Source organism: Apium graveolens, chromosome 3 (genome assembly GCF_009905375.1).
Source record: "Apium graveolens cultivar Ventura chromosome 3, ASM990537v1, whole genome shotgun sequence".
NCBI classification, from domain to species: Eukaryota; Viridiplantae; Streptophyta; class Magnoliopsida; order Apiales; family Apiaceae; genus Apium; species Apium graveolens.
In genome coordinates this window covers 295,090,768-295,116,244 of record NC_133649.1, presented here as the reverse complement: position 1 = coordinate 295,116,244, position 25,477 = coordinate 295,090,768, and the positions used below count along the sequence as shown (strand labels likewise).

Here is a 25,477-nt window from a genome sequence, read left to right as displayed (position 1 = left end):
ACTTGGTATGGGTTAAACAGTTCAATCAACGATACTTCATCTGCTTCTCGCTTCTTAAGTTTTTTTGCACCCATGTACTGAGCATGCACTATCACACTTAAATATTTAGTATTGTTGGTTCCTTTCTCAGTAGTTATTAACATAGAAGAACCATCGATCATTAGACATTCCAATTAAATTATTATCAGCAGAGAGGATCCTTTTGCAAGATTAGAGGGATTGTTTATCTCCACACATGCAACATCAAATATTTTGGGATAGCCTTGATGCAGAGCATGATGATTACAATATGCTTATGAATGGGAAGTACTTTCATAACCATGAGGTATAGACTGTAAAATATGACTGATCTTTACGCCCTTTTGAAGGGGATTTATATCTTTCCTAGATACAACTGACTGACTCCCTGAGACATCCCTGATTCCATAAGTTTTATTGACATAAGAAGAAATATCAAGGGTAAATGTTTTACGTTTGCTTTGCCTATTTCTAACATGGGAACAACAAGACAGACTCTTGTAATGCTTAATAAACGCATGTGTGGGTTTACAATAAGGATACAAACATCTACTTCCATTAGTAGACGTCTCAATATGAGCAACCAATTTTTATATATCATGAACATGACTCAATTCCTTCATATATTGTCTATATCATAATGAAACCCTAAATTGCATTCTACTCTTCTTTATATTAATCCTCTTATTTTGAATATTAATCCTTTTCTTCAGAATATATGATTCCAAGGGCAAGGGTTTCAATGCGCTATATATAGGGATGACAACTCCTAAACCCATTCTAGTTAGTAGTAGAAAAATAACAGGGGTACAAAATGGTTGCCAAAATAGTTACAAAATGTTACGTACAAGACTTATATTTGCTAAATGAAAATGGACTCCACACATTCACAGGAATAGCATCAATTAAATGATCTATAAGCAAAATATCTTAAGATACATTTTTAGAAAGATGTGCTTGATCAATATTATTTTATAGCATTATTTGCAATTAATTTATTTGTTATATTTTCATTAAGGACTATTCTACCGTCCACCTCTTGTTATAACTGATAAATATATTCAATAGCACCAGATAAATCCCGGACAAAAAAAAGCTCAGATAAAAACGGGCCAACTTATTTTTCAAAAGGCCGGCCTTTTTAAAAAACGGACTTTTTACGGTCTGGATAAATTACCATATACATTTATTACCACTAATCCCCAATGATTTAATCACAATTGAACATGGAGTTTCCAAATAAATATAAATCAAATTAATTTAAAATAAAATTGTAAGAAGTAACACAATAGAACTTAAAAAATAGAAATAAAGCTCCTAGTAAGCGCGAGTCATCAGCTCGCGTTGACTACGTCTCTGCCCTTTGTAAGAAAAAAAAAACTTAGCAAAAAAAAAAAAAAATAGAAATAAAGCAAATGTCAAATTGTAATATTTGAAAAAACAGAATGGTGGGCCTAAAAAGCCCAGAAATTTACGGGCTTGAAGAAAAAAAGAGCTTAAACCCTGAAAAGCCCGGACCCAAAACACTGTTTTCAGCTCGCATCTTGTATCGGCCACTGTAGAGAGAGAGAGGGAGGGAGAGAGAGAGAGAGAGAGAGAGGGGAGGGCTGGGAGTCTGGGGGAGAGAGAGGGTGGGAATCTGGGAGAGATTGAGCGAGAGAGAGAGAGAGAGAGAGAGATTGAGAGAGAGAGAGAGGATGAATAAGAAAGAAGTGTTCAAGTTAGCAAAAGGGTTTAGAGGGAGAGCCAAGAATTGTATAAGAATAGCTAGAGAGAGAGTTGAAAAGGCACTTCAGTATTCATATCGAGATCGTCGGAACAAGAAGCGTGATATGCGTTCTCTTTGGATTGAACGCATCAATGCTGGCTCTCGTTTACATGGAGTTAGTTTTCCCCATTATCCTCTTTTTATTCCCTTATTTAATTTTTAATTTAAGATTATGTGTGTATCTTTTAAATGGGTTTTGTTGTTTCGTGAAAAGTTGTCGATTTTAGTGTTACATTCTTGATTATGTTATGCATTTTTTTAACTTATTTTTTATGGAATGAAATGAAATGTTTAAATGATTTTTGGGTATTGGGGTTTTGTTTAATTTAGAGTAATTTTGTCTAAGGATGTGAAATTTTCGAGGTCTGGGAATATTTTGAAATGATGAAATGCTATACATAAAATTTATTTGAACATGTTGGCTAGCTACGGACTGTTGCTTTGTTTGTATATTGCTTAAATTTGGATGGATTCATTTTATGAGTGTAAGGGGAGGGGGGATTTGGGAGCTGAAGGTTTGAAGAATTTGGTCCGAGGGGAGGGAGGGAATGTGCCCTAGGCTATTAATAGATCCCTAACTAGGTGTTTTTTTTTTGTTTTTAAGTGGGAGGAGAATAGTGAGCTAGCTAGCTAGCTATGTTATTTTACCGGACAATGATGAGTGTGTACGTTAGATTTGGGTTGGAGATTTTCTGTTCTGTTGTTCTTTCTTTTCTACTAGTAGAGTGAATCAGGATGTGATATTTCACAACTTTCGTCTTCTTACAGTTTTTTTTTTCTCGTACTTTCAACTGTAACAAAACACATCTAAACAGTCTAATGACATTGCCTTAATTCTACTAATACAACCTTAAATGCGTCTTTGTAATATTAAGTGATTATTAAGTGATTTAAACAATCCAAGTACGTAAAGAACATATAAGAGCCAGAGCCTGAGCCTGAGCCTGATACTGGATAAAACAGTATCAGCCAGAAGTCAGAACATATTCCATTTTCGGGATTTTAACATGTAGATACTGGACCATAATGTCACACGACCTTAGGTCAGTCTATATAACTGGACTTTAGGAGTGATGCTGATGCCCTTAGGTTAGTCTATAACTGGAGCTTAAGAGTGATGCTGATTAGTACCCTTTATTCAAAAAGTTGTGTATTGTTCTGTGTGGAGAGTCGAGAGGTTCTTCGTTACAGGGCCAGAATGGAATCAAATTTTAAGACTGGTTACGATGCCAAGGATGACAACATTGTATGTTTGTAGAATATTATCACGATGCGATGCAAATTACACGACAAAACATGTATAAACTCCATTTTAAAAATCGGATATGACTCTTCTGATTGATCGGAATTTTGTCGATGTCATTTAGTGAAATGACAAAACTTTAAGTTGTAAGAAATTAGTAATTTTTTCCTCAACGCCTCTAGTCAGACACTTAAAATAACTAAGAACTTTGATTAATAAATAAACTACATCAACTGCTATGGCATACCTAACAAAGATGAAAGAGTTGTTTGTATTTATCAGTTATCGATTGCGCTAAGGGGGGCTATCGATCATACTCAACTCAACTGATATAGTGATATGTCATGTCGTACAAATATGGTCTGCAAAACAAGGATCGAAGAATTGTTCGTACGTACTAGGTTATCTCTTGGGCTGAGTGTTATCGATCATGTTCAACTAATAGTCGTGTCGTACTGCGTCACACTGAAGATTTTGATTTTGGGTATTACTCGATCATTAGAGACAAACATGGTGCGATTTAAAACTCGGAGTTCTCCAACAAAACTAATTACAGAATTTAGTAAAGGATTTGGACAATTTGGAGTTAGTTATCAGTGAGGCTAAGAAGTACTCTTAGTCATTAGCTCGTGGTATGGGTCATGAGCTTTTGATACTGCTCATATTCGGTCATTTGAGATAAACACAATGCTATTTTAAACTCAAGACTTCCCCATTAACTAATAACAAGCCATTTTTAATTGTAGGAACCGGAACCAAACTTATAAATAGAACAGGCGTGCTTCTGTCAAATTTATATCCTAAAAAACTTCCGGATCATGTTTGTCGATATTTTTCAAAGTTAGACTCTAATGTTAATATGTTCTTTTTTTGTCAAATATCAGGTGAATTATGGTAACTTTATGCACGGGCTGATGAAGGAGAACGTCCAACTGAATAGGAAGGTACTGTCAGAACTATCTATGCATGAACCATATAGTTTCAAAGCCTTGGTTGATGTATCACGCTCAGCCTTTCCTGGAAACAAGAAAGCAATACCAACTCCAAAGAAAGAAGGCCTCCAGATGCTTGTTTAACATGTTTATCTACTTCCGTTTTGTAGAGCTTAAACCGTAACAAATGGATTAAGTCATTTGCAAGAACACGCGAATCCTTCTAAATGTTATCCCAGCTATTTACATGTTTTATGTTGGCAGTTTTTATTGATTCAGTGCTTACATTACATCTATTGATTTCATTTTGTGTTCCACATGTTCCGAGTTCTATCTGACATGGTATGTGCCCCAATTAACTTGATATTACACAGAGTTCTTCTTCGCGTCTAATCGTTGTGAGTATATAATCAAAAATCTTTAATGAGCAGGAAGCAAAAGAGCAACTCAGACAATGTTGCAAATGGTTGTACGGATGAGGTGCTTCAGAGCATGGATCAGGATATGTTTCGTACTCCCCCCAGAAAATCTGGCACCAATGAGCATCAAACTATTATGGCATCTCTTTGCGAGAATAAGCAAAGAGTTAAAAGAATAGATTTAAATTTTAGTTGAGATAATTCAGAACTCCATGACTATAAAGTCTATTGTGCTCTTTCTTACAAAGGCATATGTGCTTTTGCAGACAGACAATAGGACACTAAAGAGAACTAGTTGTTCTTTGAAGATAACAAGACACCAAAAATAAAATAATGGAACAGACAAGAGATATGGCTCTGAAGATAAGTATGTCTGAAAAAAGGCTTACTATCCCGTGGGGTACTACTCACACGTCATAATGGACTCTCAAGAATGGATACAGTGATTATACTCTGTATTTTTCGATTCTTTTATTGATAATATAACTCTTCTTTTATAGAATAAGGAAGAGAGTCGGTACAAAAATAAAGTCGTAATTGCTTACAATTTTCTGCACCTTTATTAAAGTAGATACCCTACTGATAGTAGATGTTATTTTTTATATAAAGTAGATGTTTTCCACTTTAATTATCCATCACTTCTTTTACGGTTGCTTTGTTAGTGGCGGAGCTGTAATTTGGACATTCAAACTAAATGCCAAACCTGTTTGTCTCTTTTTGTTTTTTCTTACAAAAAATCTCTTGTTGTGATCCTGTGATCCAAGAGCATCTGTGTGCATCTTTGCGTAATAATTGTTTCCTGAAAACTACAATCTTGTTGTAATCTTCTCCACTCATTCCTTTCTGAAAATAGGAAGTCATTAAGGCATGGGTTGTTGTTAAATTGACTTTTAGCTTATCTTCTTTCTGAATGCTAAATAATTTATTGATTAGAATCAATAACTTATTTTCAGCAAACTCCCTTAAATCGTATTTCTCCAAAGTGGATTACATAGCTTGAATTAGAGAATAGATCTTTTCTTTAGCAGAACCAACCTGAACATAATGAAATGGCTGATTTGCTGGACAATCATATTCTTCTTAATTTTCCCAGCATATAATTGTGCTAGATGTTCTGATGAAGATATCGATTTCTTGTCCTTCAAGACAATTGTTTTTGAATGTCTTAGGGGTCGTTTGGTTCGGCTAATTCTGGTATCAGGTATGGGTTTCGTTCATTCCAAACCCATACCTGGTGTTTGGCTTACTGTTTTTAAACCCTGATACCCATTCATTATACCCGCCTGGAATCAGATTTGATACCCTAGGGGGGAGGTGGGTTTGAGAGAGGGGTATGAGGTATCAAAATAAATTTCATTATTTCATTACTTATAAAGTTAAATACAATCTTAAAACATATATTTTAAATATCATATTTAATTTTAAATAAGTTATGCTTATTTTTAATTAATAAAAAATAATAATATTTTATTTTTATTTATTTTAAAAATTATAAATTAACATTAAAATTAAAAATTTTAATTTTTAATCACTTATATTTAATTATTTTTTATTTGTAAGTTGTATAACAACTTAAATTCGACATATGCAATATATAAAAGTTTAATTTAATCAATAAATAAAAAATATTTAAATGAAACATATTTCATTCAAGTACCGAACCAAACACATGATATCAGGAATGATTCCTCAACCCCATACCAGCCTAACCCGATTCCTTATTCCTTATTCCAAACCCATACCGTCTTCTGAACCAAACGACCCCTTAATGACTTTTCTAAATTCCTTGGGGAACTTAGATATTTCTAAGAGGTTATTAGCAGGATAAATTTGTGCTAATAATCCATATTGATATGTCTTGTAAACCATGTCTGGATCGGTATTTGGGTAAAAGTTGAAATGGCTAACATTTTTCTTATCTGAAGTAAAAAAAATGTTCACTAACAAACTCCTTTTATGTGGCCATTCTCCCAAATTGATAGAGATAGTTGAACCCTGACTAATATGTTTCAAAGGTATCTTCTTCTGTTTGTATCAACAATTGTTGAGTTTTTGGAATATATCTTAGAACATTTTTGCTCGAGGATTCCTTTTTCTGGGTTAGTGCTCCTGCATAAGTTGGATGTAATGCTTCTGCAGAGCTGATTAACTGAAGAGGAGGCTTCAGTTCTTGAGTAGTATAAATATTTGCTGCAACTTTTGCTTCCGCAAATGATTTATACTTTTTGTGTTTGATGCATGAGAATCATTTTACTGCTTTCTCAGCTATCTCCCAAGTAGTGTATATTCCTACATTAGAACCGTTAAACACTACATTATAGGCTTTGGGACCATGTATCCGATAGGGATTGCTGAAATTTGATCTTCAGTCTTTTTAGGGATTGGAGTTCCCCCGTTAGGCCTCAAATTTAAATCAGAGGGTTTTACTAACATTATGGAGGTCTAAACCTCAATCTTGCTTTCTGGCAAAGCAACAGCCTTTAACGGATGTGTTGGTTCTTTACCTGGAGCCGTTTGCTCAGGAATAGCCTCATCTTTGTTCATTTCTGAAGAAGGTGATGAAATGACCTTTTCTGTTTTGCATTCTGGCAAAGTAACAGTCTTTAACAGATTTGTTGATTCTTTTCCTGGAGCCGTTTGCTCAGGAATAGCCTCATCTTTGTTCATTTTTGAAGAAGGTGATGAAATAACCTTCTGTTGTTCAGGAAGAGAATACTTCCTTACATATTCCATTTCTGCAAGGATGATGTCTCTCTCATCGATTAGCAGCTGAATTCTTTTTTGTAAAATAGCTTGTTTTAGAGCTAGTTGCTCGTAACTATTTTCCAAGGAATGATCCATGAAATCTCAAAGAAAGAGATAAAAAATTTTAAGGCCAAGAAGCCTTTTGTTTCTTTTGAGAGAAACTAGTTTGTTTATGAGGATGGATTCGATTTTGGTTGTGATTTCTTCATTCCTCCTTTCTGTATTTATAGGCATTTTAAAGCTTGACATGCCTGCAAAAAGCAACTAAATGATGCATCTAGTGATGTCATTAGTAGTATTATTGTTGATATTCTCTTGTCAAGAAATCTGCCAAACAGTTCTTGACCCCTTCGATGTGTTCTACATCAAAGTTGTATCGACTTAACCATTGTTGCCAACGGACAAGTCTTCATTGCTTATTATTGTTAGTGTATACTGAAAATATTTATTTGAAGTATGTACATTTATTTCTGGCCAGTTTATTTGAGAATTATTTGAATGTTTACATGTTGTCTAATCTTATATATTGTGAACAATCTAGTATCAAATGGGATACAGAATATTAGATTGTTAAATACGGTAATATAATATAATAAGGTTCACAGCACATGTGGTGTTGGACAATCCACTGGTATGGCTGTAGTATTATTTAGATTAGTTTATATTGACTAATAAATAATACTAGTATACTTTGTGTATATTGAACAGGATTAAATTTAGAATTGTTCCCTTAATACTGATTAAGAAGGAGAACTAAGATTCTATGTTATTATTAATGCTTAGGTTCCCTTCGATCTTGTGGGTTGTACTTCATAGGTCGAACCTTGATTATTGTCTCTGGATCTTTGAGTTTAATTACCGCCCTCATCCATTTCTTAGTTTTTGTAAGATCTAATGGATTTTCCGAGCAGACAGAGTCTAATAATCCTTCGATTATATCCATTTTTCTGTTTCAAGAACTAAATCATTATAAGCATTATTTAATTCTTTGAATTTTTCAATATTTTTCTTCCCCTTTTGTAAAAGAAAGATTTTATTTGAGTTGATGTTGATGGCATCGGGTTTCTTGATCTTTGAATTCTTTTTCATTGAATCTAAAAAACCTGGAATCTCAACTCTTCGAGATGTTGTTATTTTTCTGATATATACTTCTTGTCGTGCAAGCGTAAGTATAATTATTTTTGTATATTGAGTGAAAGGTTCATATAATTGACAAAAAATATTACCAACTAAAAAATTTATTCCAGATTCTTGTTGATAAACAATAGGAATATGAATTATTTCCCTGCGATTAGTACATCAAGGTTCTTACATACCTTATTTATTGTAATGGTACTTTCATTAGCAATTTTTACATGTATAGGTCTTTCTGCATTAACCCAATGTTCTTGTGGGATAACGTACTTACCTGCAATGCAAAGGCTTGATCATGTATCAACATAACAATGTAATTATATTTGATTATATCCTGTAAACTTAAATTTACCTGAAAGGTAGATTGAGTTTGGATTAGTGATGTTGGTCATTACTATTTCTTCAGTCATAGTCTGAGGAAGACGAATCATTAGAATCTGACTTTTCTGGTCCTGGGTCTAATTCTTCAATTGAATATACTTCTTGTGTATTTTCAAGAAGATCTTCAATAGGAATGTAACCTAAAGAATAAACTTGTTCTATCATTTGGGCATTTTCTTCATACTTTTTTTCTATTAGGGCATTCGTTCGCGTAGTGCCCTTCTTCATTGCAGATCCAACACATGTAGTTTTTCTTACCTTTTAGGCATAACTTTTGCTTATCTTTAGAATTTTTTTTAAAAGAATTTTCTTAAAACATTTTCCTGGTTTAAAAGGTTTCTTTTTCCTGGTAAACCTGTATTTGGTCATACGTCTATATGACTTCTTTTTGTAGGGTTTATAAGAAGATTTTTTACACTCGTATTCATATGATTTCTCAATAATCTTTTCACAACATTGTTTGCTAAAAGATTTTAATTATTTTTATTTCTTAGTTAAATCACAAACCTTGGTGATTTCTTGTTTTAAAATTCTTTGAGCATGAACTAAACTATCCTCTGTTGGTCATGTAGCTTCTAGATTAAATCTTTCTAAAGCTTTTAATCCTACCAGAAGAATCTTAGGGAGATAATCTTTGACGTATTTTGCATATTCTGTCTGATCGTGTAGCTAGTACATATATTTTTCATACTCACAATAAAATTGATCTAGAAAACATATGTCACAAAGGTGCATATTAGTGATCATGGTTTTTGCTTTTTTTTAATTGTAACTCCTGAAATTTATCAGAGGATTGATTTATTCCTAAGAACATGGTATAGATAACGTCTAAAATATTTTCAAAGGTTGTAACATGACTCATAACTGGATTCCAATTGGTGTTTTTAATAAATGAATTAACAACCCCTAAAATCTTATGTTCGACCAATAACAAAACTGTGTTTTGATCATCATAAGATTCTTTGTTAGTCTGAATAATCAAACTGATTTCTTTTGCCCAAGAATCTATAAGTTCTTTTATGTTTGGTTTCCCATCAATATTCAAGATACCACTACCAAAGATATTAGTAGTTTCTTTTGTATCAGGGTTATAAGGATAGAAATTACCTTTTCTTTTTCTGTTTTCTTCGGTTTTAACTCCTGATGTTCCTCCCATTTCTTGCTTTAGGGTAGAAGGAGGAAAAGTTTGTCTGTTTGTTTTGAGATTTTTTGTTTCTTCATTTTCAAAACTATCAGCTTCCGTTTCCTGAAAATTTTCCTGTTCTTCGGAACTGAAACTTTCAATAGTGTTAATAATATCAAAACCAGATAAGGATTTTAATTCATTACTATTTTCTATTTCTTGGTTGGCTTCAGATTCATCATCTAACTCCATTAACCTGATTGCTTATTCAAGGACTTCGCAATTTTCATCATTCACCTGCAATTCTTCTTCTTTCATGCTATTCTAGAAGATTTTTTTTACTGTCTTTATGTAATTCATTCTGACCTTTTATCAGAACCGAATGACCATGTTAGACTACTAGGATTTTTCCCAGTTCCTAGCTCCTCGTTCCCGACATTATAGTTGGGATAAATATATTTCCAAGGTCTTGATTTGGCCGCTGCATTTTCATCTAGGGTGATGACTTCTTTTCCTTTTTCCTTGAGGGCCTCTAAGATCTCTTTATTGCAAGGACAATCTTGAATTACTGTTTTTAATTCAGTGATTATTTTTGTTGCTGCTTCAATGTTGTCTGTAATACGATTAGCTTGCTGCATTGTAAGCAATTTAAGAATTTGTCCTATTTGGGGTTTTTATATTTTTCTCAAAATCCTCTAGTAAATCCTTAATGCTCATCCTAGGATTTTCTTAAGGTATTCTTCTATTTCTTTAAGCTTTAAGTCAAAAACCTTATCTTCAAACTTCGCATTTCTAAGTTGTGAGATTAGTGCCTCCAATCCTTCTTAGTATTTTGTTTGATTAAGAGCTTTTTTATGTCTCTTAGAATTTCAAATTCTATGTCGCTGCTTTTTCTAACAAATGTGGAGTACTTGTTGTAGATACTTGGTGATTTTGAATGTTTTTCACTAGGATCTTTACCAAGTCCAAAGTAGGATAGTAAATTGTATATTCCTAAAAGACATCTTCCCGAAATCTGATTAAGGTTATTCGTAGAAGATATGATCCTACTATACCACTAAAGATGTAATTTCTGGGTTCAAGGTCTATTCCTTCATTTAACTTTTTAAATTCAAGAATTTTGCTCTTATTATAAATATGAGGATGTCTTTTTGAAGGACTATTATGCTGAATTCTTTTTTGTAAAATAGCTTCTTTTAGAGCTAGTTGCTCCTAACTATTTTCAAGGAATGGTCCATGAAATCTCAAATAAAGAGATAAAAAAATTTAATGGCAAAGAGCCTTTTGTTTCTTTCGAGAGAAACTAGTTTGTTTACGAGGATGGAGTCGATTTTGGTTGTGATTTCTTCATTCCTCCTTTCTGTATTTATAGGCATTTTAAAGCTTGACATGCATGCAAAAAGCAACTAAATGATGCATCTAGTTATAGCTTGCCTAGATCTACAGAGCATTACGAAGAATAGGACTGAAATTTGTAAGTAGAAATCTAGCGCAGTACAGCTACGAGATTGATTGCAGGCACCGGTTACTTCATGATGAAGCATGATGCATGACAAAGAAAAAGAAGGGGAAGGGAGACCAAATAAGTTTGGAGGCACCTAATGTTAAAAAACCGGTCACTCTAAAATCTCAAATTGTTAAAAGAATACCCAACCGGAGCTATATTCTAACACTCCCCCTCACTCGAGAGCCTATTTTATGGTCGAAGAGTGGATCACGGGCGCCCATCTTTAGCGCAGGGATCGAACCTGAGTCATCCCGCTGTCTGAGCTCTGACACCATGTTAAGAAACCAATCATTCTAAAATCTCAAGGTGTTGGAGAAAGGACCCGACTGGATCTATATTCTAACGTCTAATTCATCATGACAATTTGATCAAGGAAAGAAGGCTGGAAATCAACAATGAATCCACAGAAATACTATAGGCTGTAACTGTCAAATATAAAGTATCAAAAGTAAGTTCTGCAGAGCTAGCATTTCATAAGAGCAGCAAATCAAAAGGCCTAACTTACAAAATGTGAGGGTCCAATATTGTTGAAGACCTCAGTAAACAGAGGGTTTCTCAGAATCAAAGAAAGCAAGACAATTTCTATTAAGAAATATTATCATCGTGCATACAAAATGGTCGAGTACAAATTTCTCCAACCCGAACCAGTGATCTGTCATTTCTTAAGAAGACAATAAATTACTACAATATACCATATCTTGTAATATTGAAATATATATATATATATATATATATATATATTTTTAGGTGTATATGATAGGGTGGTAAGTCATATGTCTATCTATAGTAATTTGTTTTTTCAAGTTCTTTTTAGTCAACAAAGAGAATTATCTTAGCTGACACCCTAACTGCGGCGAGGATGTGATGGAATCTGATTTATGATAGTTATCGGATCTCCGGTACAATGACAAAGGACTACTGAAAAATAGAAAGTCGGAAATGATGTAAAATTCACTTTCCAGTTCGCGGAAATTAAGTAAAAGAAATGTTACTCTTAATCGGAGCTTCAGCCAATGCACCAGGCCTTCTGTGTTTTGCGAGAGCATGAGAAACGTGATAGCGACTGATTGAACTGTGTCTACAACAAGATTGCAAGAATCTATTTGTAATTCTGGCAAACATTGCTAGTCTGAATTGAGAAGTTACTCCTACAAACAAGTTCAGGGCTTTGTATCGATTTATAAGATTATACCTAATATATTGACTTAAATGGACTATACCTAATACTTAACTTCTAGTTAATCTAAAGGAAACCCAGACGCATATTTGCTTCTTAAATCTCTTTTGGTTAACTTCAGACGAGTATATACATGTTTCACATATTTACATGTACAGGCAGATTCAAGAAAAACTAAACTGAAAAGCCAACAAACGACACTTCGCGTTAATTTACATTTTAAAAAGATAAATGTACAGCTTATGCACAAATGCTCTTACTAAAAAGAAACAGTAGCAGACCTTGATGAAGCAATAAGAAATTATAGTATAGTTTCCAGCTTATACTCGGACAGTTGAGACTTAAGAGTGCTGAGTGCGCAGTTTTGGCCATTATGATGACAATATGAGACGGAGAATATCCCCAGAGTACTTGAATGATTTTTCAGTTTCTTCCAAACAATGGTTCTTCTCCTCCCGAGTCCAGCTCTGAACAAAAACAAGTACTATATTTTGTTAGATTTAAGAACCATGAAGGCTAAAATTTTGTAATGAGGAACGATGTTGGGAAATTTTATAAGTCGAAGAATATTACTTCAGCAACTCTGTTCAACTTCTCCCTAACATTCTGCAACAATTGGGACAATTCACCCTCCCATTTGTAAAATTCCAACTCTTTGCCGTTGAGTATCTTCTCAGCTACCTAAATACAGTAGATAGAAGGATATTTATTAATCATGTATCTATAGTAGTATAAACCTTTATTAGTTACAATTTTGTCAAGCCATATCTAACAAATAGTCAGGGACGTCAATCACAAGCACAATTCAAGCATTATTTCCCCATTTAACAAATGGTTTCAGACAACATAACAAAGTAAGTTACAGCATTAAAGGCTAAGGCTTACCTTTCTTCCAATCATTCGACCACCAGCTGAGTGGGCAAAGTAGATGTTGTAAAAGTGGCAAATGAATGCTTGAGGGTCCGTCTTAGATAATTCTTCAAGTTTTTGTGCATATTCGAGACCTGGTGAAGATGGCTCGGGAATTGCATGACCTTGCTCCTCGAACCATTTCAAATCTTTTGCCAGGCCCTCTGACCTTTCCAATCCCGTGTTTCTGAATTCAGCATCTGTGACAAATAAAAGAGTGAATCAGGAATTTATTAGATTGTTACTAACCAACTCCGCTTGCTTCATTAATTGGTAACCCCTGGAAACTCTATCGATGCCATATATTAAATGATTCTTAACCAATCCGGTTGTTAAAGACACTCGGCAAACTTGTGCAATGAACACGATACAATTTAAATAATTAACTTGAGTTCAATTAGTATCCAAAAACTTACACTTCCTGAGATGAATAGGAAGAAAGGAATAGAACAAAGAAGAGACAGGGTGAAACCGAAATTTGGTTTATAATCAAGACAGATTCGGGGAAAAGAAGACTAATTTGTGTGCTGATAGCAATATAACTAATCATACTAAGCCCACAGAAGAGGACGACACTCTACTGCCTTCGAACCGAGTAACATAGAAAAAAATTAAAAGTCTACACCAATTACTGGATTGTTAGTTGTTACTAATGTAAGGAGACCTAGAGAATGTACTAGTACATAGTACCAATTAAAAAAGAGATAAATCGATATTATATTAATCATAAGTTATTGCATGATTTTGTTAATATCATAGTATCACGTATACAACTGACTTCATGAACAACAATGAAGAATTATAATTGACAGTACCTGTATAGTAAAGAGCACTATAATCCAACAGCACCACTTGCCATGGAAATCTACTATCTCCTTATTTATATCTATCATCTCCTTACATATATCTACTATCTCCTTACACAAAACTACTAATTTTATTCCGTTTTCAGTAACAACAATTTATGGGTGTTCGTCAGAAGATGAAAGAGATGAACAAAATGAAACACAGTCCCACCAAGCTGACTTCTATTTCTGGACATTAGTGATAGGGTTACTTTACTTGTAACCACGACCGCTTTTACCAATTCAGATATCTAAGAATATATATAGCTACCTAACGATGCTGAACTTAAGTGCAGTTGAAAGCTATCAGTGCATGATGTTGGACAGCAACATTGATGATGCTATTACACAAAGTTTCAGATAAATAATCGCTTTCATTATCATTTTCTAACTTCACTAGTACTCACACACTTTTATTGGATGCGTGGAAGCTACTGTGGAGAAAGATAGTATTATCTGCTAGAATTCACAAAGCTAACACTGATATTTCTGTTAAAACAGAGACAGAATTACAACAAATGAAATGTGAGTATTACTTCTCTAAGGGAAAGGTGAATATGCTATAATGAGGGAATAACTACAAAAAAAATACTGTTCTTATCACGGAGGCTTCTTGAAAAATTGAGCAGGAAGTTTCTACATAATATTGCTGACATTTACTTGGTAACTTAGCCAAATTCACACTACTTTGATATATATATTACTGAGGCAACACAACCGCCCTCGTACATTCTTAAAAATGACAATTTATTTCAAAAAGATATACAGGCTCTGTAATAACATGTATTTCATGTCGAAATTTTACAAGGACTTCACATTGTATGATTAGGCTAGTGTTGTCTGACCCTTCTTCTATTTCCAGTTTGGTCGATCAGAAAATATTATATCATCATGCCTAAATATTCAAAATTTAATGGGGACAGGTTAAGCTAGTTGGAACTTGAAAGCAATTCATTTTTTGCATATTCAACTTTTATCTTTCGGATCTCTCTGGCCTGACTTAGTTATAAATTGACTGATGACAGAGATAAGAATAGGATCCAGTTAAAAAGTCCCCCACCAGTATTAGCCCTATTGCTCATCAAACAAATTTTCTCAACTAGGGGTAATTACATAACTCTACACCACACTTCATAAACACTTAAAATCGATTGCCTAAAAAATGTTATAATCCCTTTGCTTTCTCCCTCATAAAACTAACAAAATCACAGTGCTTACCAAACAAGACATAACATAAACAAATAAAACAAAACAACAAGTATCATCATCAAACACAATTGACAATACATATACAACAACTGATAGATATTAACAAACCAAATCACAATGCTTGCACAGACAAGACACACGACATAAACAAAAGAAACAAGTTTCATCATCATCATCATCATCATCATCATCATCAAACACAATTGACAACACATATATAAAAACTGATATAAAAAAGGACTTACATTCAGGAAAATCAGCTTTATCAACAATCCCCTCAAGAGTATCATAAACCAACTTACTATCCACCAAGAACTTCAAATACCCATCAACCCCAGGTTCCCATTTAGCCACAGGCTTATCTTGACTCTCTTTCTCACCCTCTTTAGCCTGATCTTTAGTATGCAATTTCATGGCCACAAATCTCATCTCCTCCACAAACCCTTTATTCTCTCCAGGATACCTTTTCTTGGGCTTCTCAGCTGCTGTTGTTGCTGCTTTTATCACCATCTTGTTCAAAGTTCCAATCTTTAAAGTCCCAGCCTTCAAAGTTACAGTCTTTTTTGGGAGAGAAAAGAAAGTGGTAGAGAGATTCTTGGGAGAGATGAATTGGGGTTTGGTGAATTTGAGAGAGAAGAAGGTGGTAGAGAGATTCTTGGGAGAGATGAATTGGGGTTTGGTTAAATTGAGGTTTGATGATGAAAGTGAAGAGATTGAAGCCATTTGAAGTAATTTGAGGAATGGGTTGAGTTTCAATGGAGTGAATGAACAAGTGTGGCGTCTAATGGATGTTCACTTATTCTTCAAGATACACAGTGCCGTGTGTGTACTTTTTTTATGTTTGGATTATGTAATATAGGTTTCTTACACGTATTTGTAGAGTAGGGTATTGGACTAAATGGTCATGGCCTTATGGTGATAATTTTTGTTGGATGGAGAAATCATCAAAAATATTATTTTATTTAGTTTGTTTGCGATTTTATCATATTTTGAAAATAATTGTAAAAATATACTTTGCAATTAAAAGTAAGCATATATGTAATTTTCTGAAAATTACTGATTTTTTTTGTTGCATTTGAGTTTGTACATGATAGTAGCGGGATGCAAAATCGTATTTTTGTAACAAAAATTGAAAAATCTTGTTTTTGCAAGTTAAAACTTAAAAAATCATATTTTTGTAAAAAACGTCAAAAATAAATTTTTGGAATATCTCTTTTACATTTTTAATTTTTTTATATTTAAAAATATATACCTCAGTATTCCGAATTCAATTTTGTTCAACCGATATTTATTACCGATATTTATTAGGAATAAGATATATACTACATATATAATTTATTCACTCCTCACGAATAAAACTTATATGTCTTCCAATTAAATACATAATGGGATGAATCAAGGCCTGATCAAGTACGATAAGAGATAAACTCTTATTGAATAAATAAATATATATATATATATATATATTTCAATTAAACGCATCAAACCTGATAAAAATCTTAGTACGATAAGAAATAAACTCTGATAGACATCTGCTTATTTTAGTAACAAATAATATACAGAAGAAAAAAGGTACGAAAGTATATGTGACGCCCTCAATCTCGGGGTTAGGAAATGAGGATACACGCACCATTAAACTAATATAATAACATCAATTATAATAAACCCCGATTAAACAATAACAAGATCTAAACATGATAAAGTATGAGACACGATTACAACTATCAACCAGAATAAATATATTACAACCCTGATTAAATTTAAATTCATTCGATTCCGACATGGAACCGACAGATAACCCACTGTATATGACCCAACTTATACATTTCTTCCAACTATCGATACTTGCTCACACACACTGCTACTTGCTCTGGCATCTGGAAACCTAAGACACGGTAGGGACCTCCGGGGACGCTTTTGCGAGCGGTGCGCCTAAGTCTAAACATCTTCTTACTTAAATATCATGGTTAGATCAAAGCAGATAAATGAGCACAAAAGCTTAACAAGTAACTATATAACAGTTCTATAATTCAATAACATTAGGAATAGCGATATCTGAGGCATTCTACTTTTAAATTTTCTAGGTGGCAGTTTTCTAACTTTGGCTATGCAAAGGTTATGAAGAAAGGTTTGGGCTTTCAAGAATCAAAGCTCAGGATAGGGTGAAAGCCGACATTCATCACAAATCATTACCAAGACTTTAAAGTATTTCTCAACAGAAGGAAATAATCAATCAAATTTCGAAACTTATCATTAGCGTAAAGTGACAGGGTTCACAACATTACAACCAAAACGAGACTCAGGTTGTTCCATTACGTTTTACTTCACTTTTAAAGAGAAAGGGGCAAACTGCTCAAATAATGTAAACATTTTCTTCTTTAAGATTATAAAGGAACCCTTGATTGGGATACATATCTTTTAAATATAATACGGGCGATCAGCCCGTACCGACCTCCATCTTGTCGTCATGGTACCTATGACATTATAGCCATATATTGGACCAGCCCCGCTAGCCTTTTACGTGACTGGACTAGTCCCACTAGCCTCTTACGTCTCTATCCAATCCTTTAGGAATTCATTTGGAAAACCTTGGTGTTGGAAGAAGGAAAATTGTTGATTAAATTCATTTTAACATTACCAAGAATGCGAAATCACATGGACTCATTCAAGTCGAAAATCATTCTTAGGTTCAAATAAATATTCCAAGGGAAGTGAATGAATCGAACGTAAACAGAGATCAATACTAAGGAACTGGATCAAATGATAACAGGGTGTACCAGTTCCAAGTTGAAATAGTTTCAAAGATCAACACACGACAGGGTTCATTGGTTATTTGCAAAATCCAATTGATCAAGATATTATATAAGGAAATTCATAAAGGTTCTTTTAGGGTTTACGGGATCATAAGATAACAAAAGGAATAATAACGAAATCAGGGTGCAAATCAATAGGGTTACCATAAAGGATCGAACAAGGTTTGATATCAAGTTGTCACAAGAATCAATATCAGGGTTTCTCATAATCAATAACAGGTATATCACAATTGCAATAAAAAGTCACTACTTTATCATGGCATCAATAATTTCCTCTCTATATTCAAGTTATATGAGAAGGCGGAGTTACTTGCCTTAAATCATTTTCCTGCTTAACGGGTATAGAGCTATTGCCACCTAGAGTGTCCTTCCATTTCCTAGCCTGAATACCTCTGTTATCCGAATCTACAATCCAACGCATAACCCCTAATTGGATACTCATTTGCACTCGACCTTCCCTGAACGTCTAACGATTATCCCAATTCGCATTAACGCTTAACTTATATACACTAGTATAAACACAGAATACTCACATAGCACATAGTATGTTACCTTTATAAACCAAGTTTATACTTAAGCAAATAATTGCAATTTGAATAACTCGACAACAAAACCACTTACACTTTCCTTTTTAACCATAAATTCGAACTAAACCCCCAAAATAACACAAGTACGCAATCACTTAACTTGACATGCATCTAGCCAAATATCTTATTAACATTAAATCAATCTTATATAAACCATATACTTAGACTCGAGAATTAAATCGATCAAATAACTTGAATCCACTCCTTCAAAATCATGTACCATTCGGCCTTTTCAACAAAACCAAAAACAAATTATCAAATATCAACATGCAAGGTTCCATTTACAAACTAAACCCATCTTAATCCAAATCAATCATGTTCATCACAAAAATCGAACCAAAAATCATATAAACCGAGAGTTTCATTCGAATTTTTTGGAAAACATGACATGCATCAACAACATTGAGGTTATAGACTCTTAGAGCTCAGTTAACACATCATGGCTTACCACCGGTTCACCGGAGTTCATCACCGGTGGGGGCAAGGGTTCGAGATTGCCGGATTCTTGGCCCCCAACTCGAAACCTCACCGATTACATATAAAACTTTGACATGCAACACTTAATCATCACAACACTTCAAAGATTCAAGCCAAAAACCGAAGGAAATCAAGAACTCGGGCCTCACTCCGATTACCGAACACAGCACACACATATTCACATACCAAAAACCCACATGCAAACATATACATACATATATATAACTTATGGAACTCAAATATTAACCTGGGATTGAGTTTTAGTGGTGAAATTGAGAGAAAGATGGTTGTACCGAGAGAGAGGAAGAGAGAGTTCGAGGGAGAGAGATGAAGAGAGACGGTGAGAAAAGAGGAAAAATGGGAGGGGAGGGAGTATATTTATAACATTTTAGGGATAAAATGGTAATTAACAAAGTCCTCTCTTTCTTTTTCTTTATATCTGCAATTCTATAAATGTCTTTAGTAAATATAAAACATCCTCATAATATTAAAAAAATATACTCAATCCTATTTTTAAAATAAAGAACATACAATTAGCTCTTCACTAGTATTTCTAAATAATTTTTTTGAACAAATAAATAATTTGTTATGTATTTTATAAATAACTCCAAATAATATAAATAAATTCCATAAAATCATTTTAAAATCTCAAATCATTAAAAAAAAATCCGACTATTATTTAAAAAAAGTCCCTTGGACTATTTTGAAAGCAACAAACCGAATTTCATATCTTAATTACATTTCTATAATTTTATAAAAGTGTTTTAAGATCAATAAAATCCTTAAAATCCTTTTTTAAAACATTAAAAAAAATAAAATTGATCTTGAATTCAAACATGTACACATCAAATAGCATGTAAACACGTAGGATCATCACATACATTTAACATTCACTCTTTTAAATATTTTCATCCTTTGAATACGGGTTCCGTTCAACTTGACGGTCCGACGACACAACTTAATCCCTTAGCTGACTCATCAAATTGGAACGAGTTTCTTTTCATTCTCGGTTACTATTATACAACGATAATTGACCACAAATTCAATTAACCTTTTATTATTCACATAAATTCACAATTATAACACAAAATTATATTTTATTCACTTAATCACGTCGCAAAATTCTCAGTCGCTGCAATATACGATAGTTGCTCATAGTAATTCCCAAGATACTATTTTTTAAAGTAAATAATGTTGATTTAATTCCATTATTTTTTACCGTGTCGGAGTAAATCTAGCAGAAATTTAGTAGCATCTTTTTTCATGTAAAAAAAGAGTAGCACTCAAAAGAAGCCCAGTTGCAAAGATTACATGCATCTGGGAGGCCCTGAGAACAGTCCAAACACCTGATGACATACTGGCCCAAAGGTTATTTTTTGTCAGGACTGGCCCAACTATTTGGAACAGAAATGATTGGGAAACAAACTCACCGTACAAACTTCAAATAGAAGCTCCGCTATACAAATCGGACGATTTTTCAGAAATCTTTGATAAATCGCTTAAAAATCGACAAAAATTATTTATTCAATTTGACCGAATTCTGATAGATCATCCAATTTTTAAACATTTATCTGATAATTCACAAATCGGTACCTTAACCGAACAATTCCGATTTCCGAAATTTGTAACACCGCTTACAAGTCGTTTAGTATGCAATTATTAGACAGCAAAACTTATAATAAAAACCAAAATAATTTTCCAGCCAAAATTACTTGTACAAAACTGAAATGAAGCCTGAAAGTGTATGTGAAGTCGTAAATATACGGCAAGAACAAGGATCTTCATCAAAGTAATGCTATCCTTGCTTTCAAAAAGAAAAAAAGAAACACTAAATTAAAAACAAACAATAATGCCAGTAATGGTTTCAACTTTCAAGCTCCCAAGCCTAAAATTCATGATTATGCATGCAGTAAACAAGCTTTTGTATTCCTTTGAGATATCATAAACCTATGAATTTAAGGCGTGTTAGTATCTACTAAGTACATTATACATGTGCAAGAAGAAAGATCACCAAAGGTACAACATCAAACTTAAAGACGAGCGATCGAAGACTAAAAACTTAACTTAAACTATTTCGCTTCTTGTGGAAGAACTGGGGTTTGGATCCATGCATCTTCCCTTCCGCTGATTTGCAGAGGTGGCAAAGAAAAAGCACTGACAGTGGAGCTCCCACTCCGAATCTCTTTCAAAGATCGTAATGCTGAGATGGTGCTCTTCATATACAAACTCTTCATATACTCGATGTCGGCGAGATCCTTAGCGATTCCGGCTGTATCATCATTTTTGGTAGGAAGAGGGGTTAATGTATCATCCTTGTTAACTATTTCGGATGAAGGTGGCAGTTCAGCCATGGGGAAGAGGCCGTCTAACATTGCTTCACACTCCTTCACAAGCTTGTAAAGCAAGTCAGTGGTGAAGAAAGGTTGTTGCACAACCTTTTGGATAAAGGGCAAGCGAAGAAGAGCACCGGTCCTTTTATCGTATTTCTTCAGTATCTTAACCAATCCTGTTGTTAAAGGAACTCAGTAAGCTTGTGCAATGAAAACAATAGTACAACTTAAATAATTCAGCGAAGTTCAATTTGTATCCAAAAACTTATATTTCCCTATTTGACTAGGAAGAAAGGAACAGAACAGAAAAGAGATACGAAATTTGGATTACAATTAAGAAGATACGGGAAAAAGAAGATTAATTTGTGTACTGATAGTGCTCTAACTAATCATACTACGTCCTGACAAAACAAAAAAAAATCATACAACACCCACACAAGACAAAGACAATCTACTGCCTTGCTAACCGAGTAACATAGAATAACTAAACATGATGCTAAACCAACTACTAGACTGTTACTAAGGTAATGAGACCTCAAGAATGTACTAGTACATAGCACCAATAGAAAAACAACAATTTGCACCAATGAAAAAAAACGATTTAACAAACTTAAATTATTTACAAGGTCCTGCATGATTTTGTAAATTTCGTGCCTACAACTGACAAATGAACAACAATCAAAACTTATGATTATCAGTACCTGTATAGTTAAGAGCACTATAGTTTTCCAAAAGCACCATCTCGCCATGGAAATCAACTATCTCCTTACGTACATCTATCATCTCCTCACTCCAATCTTTAGCACTTGCTACTCTATCCCGCAAATCCTATAACCCAAACAACAAAAAAAAGAATAAAAAAAAATCAGTACCACATAATCAAATAATCTTAATCATTTGCACACTATACAATCTCACTCACTTCCTCAAACCCGATAGCCAGTTGCTATGTCAGGATAACCACATTCACACAGACAAATAGACGATTTACAAGTATCCTATACGCAAAAGTTCAGTATCTGCCATTCCCTTGTAAATGTCATGAGTTCGAATCCTCACTCCCTTTTATACTAAAACAATTGCATAAACTACCAAAAAATATTTGCAATAATATAGAAATCAATGATTTTATAGCTCAAAATTTTTTAATCACCAGTTAGTAACACTAATTTTAACGGTATCTCAATTAATTTATCGAGATTATAATTGATCGAGGTTAAATATATATGATAACTTTTAATGTTATTAATTTAAACGATGTCTTGCCTATATTCATTCCAAGCAGCCATAACAACAATGAATTATATTACACTAATTTTAACGGTATATCTATTAATTTATCGAGATTATGATTAATTGATAACTTTTACCGTTATTAATTTATCGAGTATTAATTTACGGAGGTTCTGCCTATATTCATCACAGGCAGCGATAACAACAATGAATTATATCAAAAACAAAAACTACAAATATCGTGATAAATAAATAATGACGATAAAATTAATATATTACCTTCAATCGAATGATGTATTCTTCTTCCTTCTCCACGAAAAACGAGTTAAATTTCTCGAGCTCATCTTCTAACAAATTAAGAAAATCAATCTCCTCATCGGACATGTTTTCGCCGGCGGAGAATCTCCGGCGCTTCTCCGGCCTGGTGGAATCATCGACGACAGCCGGAACAGGAGGATTGATAAGCTTCAAACGCTTTTTGAGTTCCTTGTAAGACAAGAATTTGTCTCGCCATTCAGGTAATGTCTCCTCGATCTGGTTGCTCAGGCTTTTCCCGAACTTCATGCTTTAAAGAGAGATTTGAGAGAGAGAGACTGAGAGAGAGTCAGAGAGATGTGTGTGTGAGAGAGTTAGTGAGAGACTGGCAGAGATTTGAGAGAGAGACTCGTAGAGATTGTAGAGGGAGAGAGACTGAGAGAGATTTGAGAGAGATTAAAGGAGAGAGACACAAGGAATGAATGTGTAAATAAAATCAAAGTTTTACGTGAGTGTAGGATATATAATAACGGGAATATGCGGAAGTTTGGGTTAGGAATATTCTCTTTTTGTTTACCAAATTTAAAAATTAACAAAATCTCCCAGTCTCCCACTGTTATTTCCCTTTCTTTTTGGTTGGAGGATTTTTGACAGGTTCATTTATTTATTTCTATGCGGGTACAATGTGGAATATGCCACATGAATGAGTCGATAGCCTCACGAATAATTCGGAATTTCATTTAAAAAAGATCGACTCAAATCAAACATAAATATAATTATAAGATTTATTTTGTAAATGAGAGGAACTTAAGAATAATACAGTACGTCTCGAAAATACATGAACAGATTTATGAATAATGTTCGTAAACACTCGTTAATATGACTCGTGAAATAAATATATGAATTGCTATTTATATATGCTCATAAATATGTTATGAACATGTGTTTATGACACAATATTTAACAAATACTTACAAAATTTTTAATTCATTTAGTATCTTTTATTAAATTCTAAAAAAAATGTATATATTTAAATTACAATACATGTTAGAGGAAAAATATATAAATATTTTTTAACATGTGTTCAACATGTTTTCTTATATTCAAATAACCTTATCAATTTTTTAATCTGTTTATTATTTTTTATTAAATTCAAATAAAGAATTATAGGATTTAAATTACAATACATGTTGAAAGATAAATATATAAATGTTTTCTAAATATGTGTTCATATATTCAAATAGTATGTATGTATCATTATTTGAATAAAAATAGTGTAGTTAATCAAAATTAGAATGTTAAACACTCAAATTTATATTTCTTGTCTAGGGTTTTTAAAATATTTATTTGAAACTCGTATAAAAATTCGAAAATCGTGAAAATAAGTTCGTAAATTTAGTTGTTTAAGGTCAAAATTTCATGAACAATATTCGCGAGCTGTTTCGTTTGAACATAGTTCTGAGATGTTTGTGAACATATTTGAGAATAAATTTTTACTTAATAAATCAATACACGCGAGTTCGAGTTCCAATAATTTTTAACAAGGTGAAATATGAACACTTAAAGAGTTCGGTTCGTTTACGGCCCTAGTTATTTATCTTTTTCAAATTTATGTTTATATTTGGATAAAATTTTATAACACTATGCTTTTCTGTTTAAAAAGGAATGAAAAAAAAGTAACAGAAAATTAAATGAAATATTTTTCACTCCTACAGTCCTACTGCCATGCTGACTTCCCAGTCTTTAATTTTAAAAATTCGAATGAAAAGAAAAGTAAGTGATGTGATTAAATAAATTAATATTATGAATACCAACTAGTTACTTATTACGTTTTTCTACATATGTGATGGAATTGTAATTGTATAATTATTTATACATTTTACTTCCAATTCGTGAGCATATTAATTTCGCTCTTTAATTTTTTAATCCAACAACCAAAAAGATATAAGAATAAAAAATTACTTGACGATGATAAATATATTAAGTAATCAACCGATTAAAAATATTATTTAACCGCACTCCCCTCAATTTTTTGGTACATTTAATTACAAATGATTGACAGCAACAAAAATAATAAATATCAAAAATTGTCGGACTGTAAACGAATCGAGTCTAATCGAGATTTTTCTTAACGAGTTCAAGTTCGAATTTATTCTTATCGAGTCGAGGCAAACTTGATAAGTTTATTAATCATATTTTACCATTCGAAGTTGAGTGGGTTAACAATCAAGTCGAGTTTGAATTATTAACGAACTTTTTAAGTCGGATTGAACTCAAATCGAGTTCGAGTTGATTAATAAATTTTTTCCCTTAAGTCTTGCTTTCGAAATAGAACCTTATTTTTTTTGGCTAAATAATAGAGCCTTGTTTTC

At 33.2% G+C, this 25,477-nt stretch overlaps 3 protein-coding genes across 3 annotated transcripts; 1 reads left to right on the top strand and 2 right to left on the bottom strand.

Moving 5' to 3' along the window:
- Window positions 1–1,597: 1,597 nt before the first annotated feature.
- Window positions 1,598–4,209, top strand: LOC141713650 (uncharacterized). The gene is made up of 2 exons (XM_074517156.1): window positions 1,598–1,901; window positions 3,914–4,209. The coding sequence occupies exons 1-2, from the start codon at window positions 1,716–1,718 to the stop codon at window positions 4,103–4,105; spliced, it is 378 nt and encodes a 125-aa protein (XP_074373257.1). The 5' UTR covers window positions 1,598–1,715; the 3' UTR covers window positions 4,106–4,209.
- An 8,401-nt stretch (window positions 4,210–12,610) lies between these two features.
- Window positions 12,611–16,265, bottom strand: LOC141713649 (heme oxygenase 1, chloroplastic-like). Its single transcript, XM_074517155.1, has 4 exons — window positions 15,656–16,265; window positions 13,333–13,556; window positions 13,021–13,128; window positions 12,611–12,914 (listed from the first exon to the last, which is right to left on the bottom strand). The coding sequence occupies exons 1-4, from the start codon at window positions 16,131–16,133 to the stop codon at window positions 12,819–12,821; spliced, it is 906 nt and encodes a 301-aa protein (XP_074373256.1). The 5' UTR covers window positions 16,134–16,265; the 3' UTR covers window positions 12,611–12,818.
- Window positions 16,266–21,129: 4,864 nt separating this feature from the next.
- On the bottom strand, window positions 21,130–23,601 carry LOC141713648 (SPX domain-containing protein 1-like). Its single transcript, XM_074517154.1, has 3 exons — window positions 23,130–23,601; window positions 22,319–22,445; window positions 21,130–21,793 (listed from the first exon to the last, which is right to left on the bottom strand). Exons 1-3 carry the CDS (start codon window positions 23,412–23,414, stop codon window positions 21,357–21,359), a joined length of 849 nt encoding a protein of 282 aa, XP_074373255.1. The 5' UTR covers window positions 23,415–23,601; the 3' UTR covers window positions 21,130–21,356.
- Window positions 23,602–25,477: the final 1,876 nt, after the last annotated feature.

What these genes read in the sequence shown, in the direction of transcription:
- LOC141713648 (XM_074517154.1), bottom strand. Translation starts at nt 23,414, where the DNA reads ATGAAGTTCGGGAAAAGCCTGAGCAACCAGATCGAGGAGACATTACCT. An exon ending in AATACATCATTCGATTGAAG is followed by an intron (nt 22,446 to 23,129) that starts GTAATATATTAA and finishes TTTGGGTTATAG; the next exon opens with GATTTGCGGGATAGAGTAGC. An exon ending in TAGTGCTCTTAACTATACAG is followed by an intron (nt 21,794 to 22,318) that starts GTACTGATAATC and finishes CTTTAACAACAG; the next exon opens with GATTGGTTAAGATACTGAAG.
- LOC141713649 (XM_074517155.1), bottom strand. Translation starts at nt 16,133, where the DNA reads ATGGCTTCAATCTCTTCACTTTCATCATCAAACCTCAATTTAACCAAA. An exon ending in TAAAGCTGATTTTCCTGAAT is followed by an intron (nt 13,557 to 15,655) that starts GTAAGTCCTTTT and finishes TATTTGTCACAG; the next exon opens with ATGCTGAATTCAGAAACACG. An exon ending in GTCGAATGATTGGAAGAAAG is followed by an intron (nt 13,129 to 13,332) that starts GTAAGCCTTAGC and finishes TACTGTATTTAG; the next exon opens with GTAGCTGAGAAGATACTCAA.
- LOC141713650 (XM_074517156.1), top strand. Translation starts at nt 1,716, where the DNA reads ATGAATAAGAAAGAAGTGTTCAAGTTAGCAAAAGGGTTTAGAGGGAGA. An exon ending in CTGGCTCTCGTTTACATGGA is followed by an intron (nt 1,902 to 3,913) that starts GTTAGTTTTCCC and finishes GTCAAATATCAG; the next exon opens with GTGAATTATGGTAACTTTAT.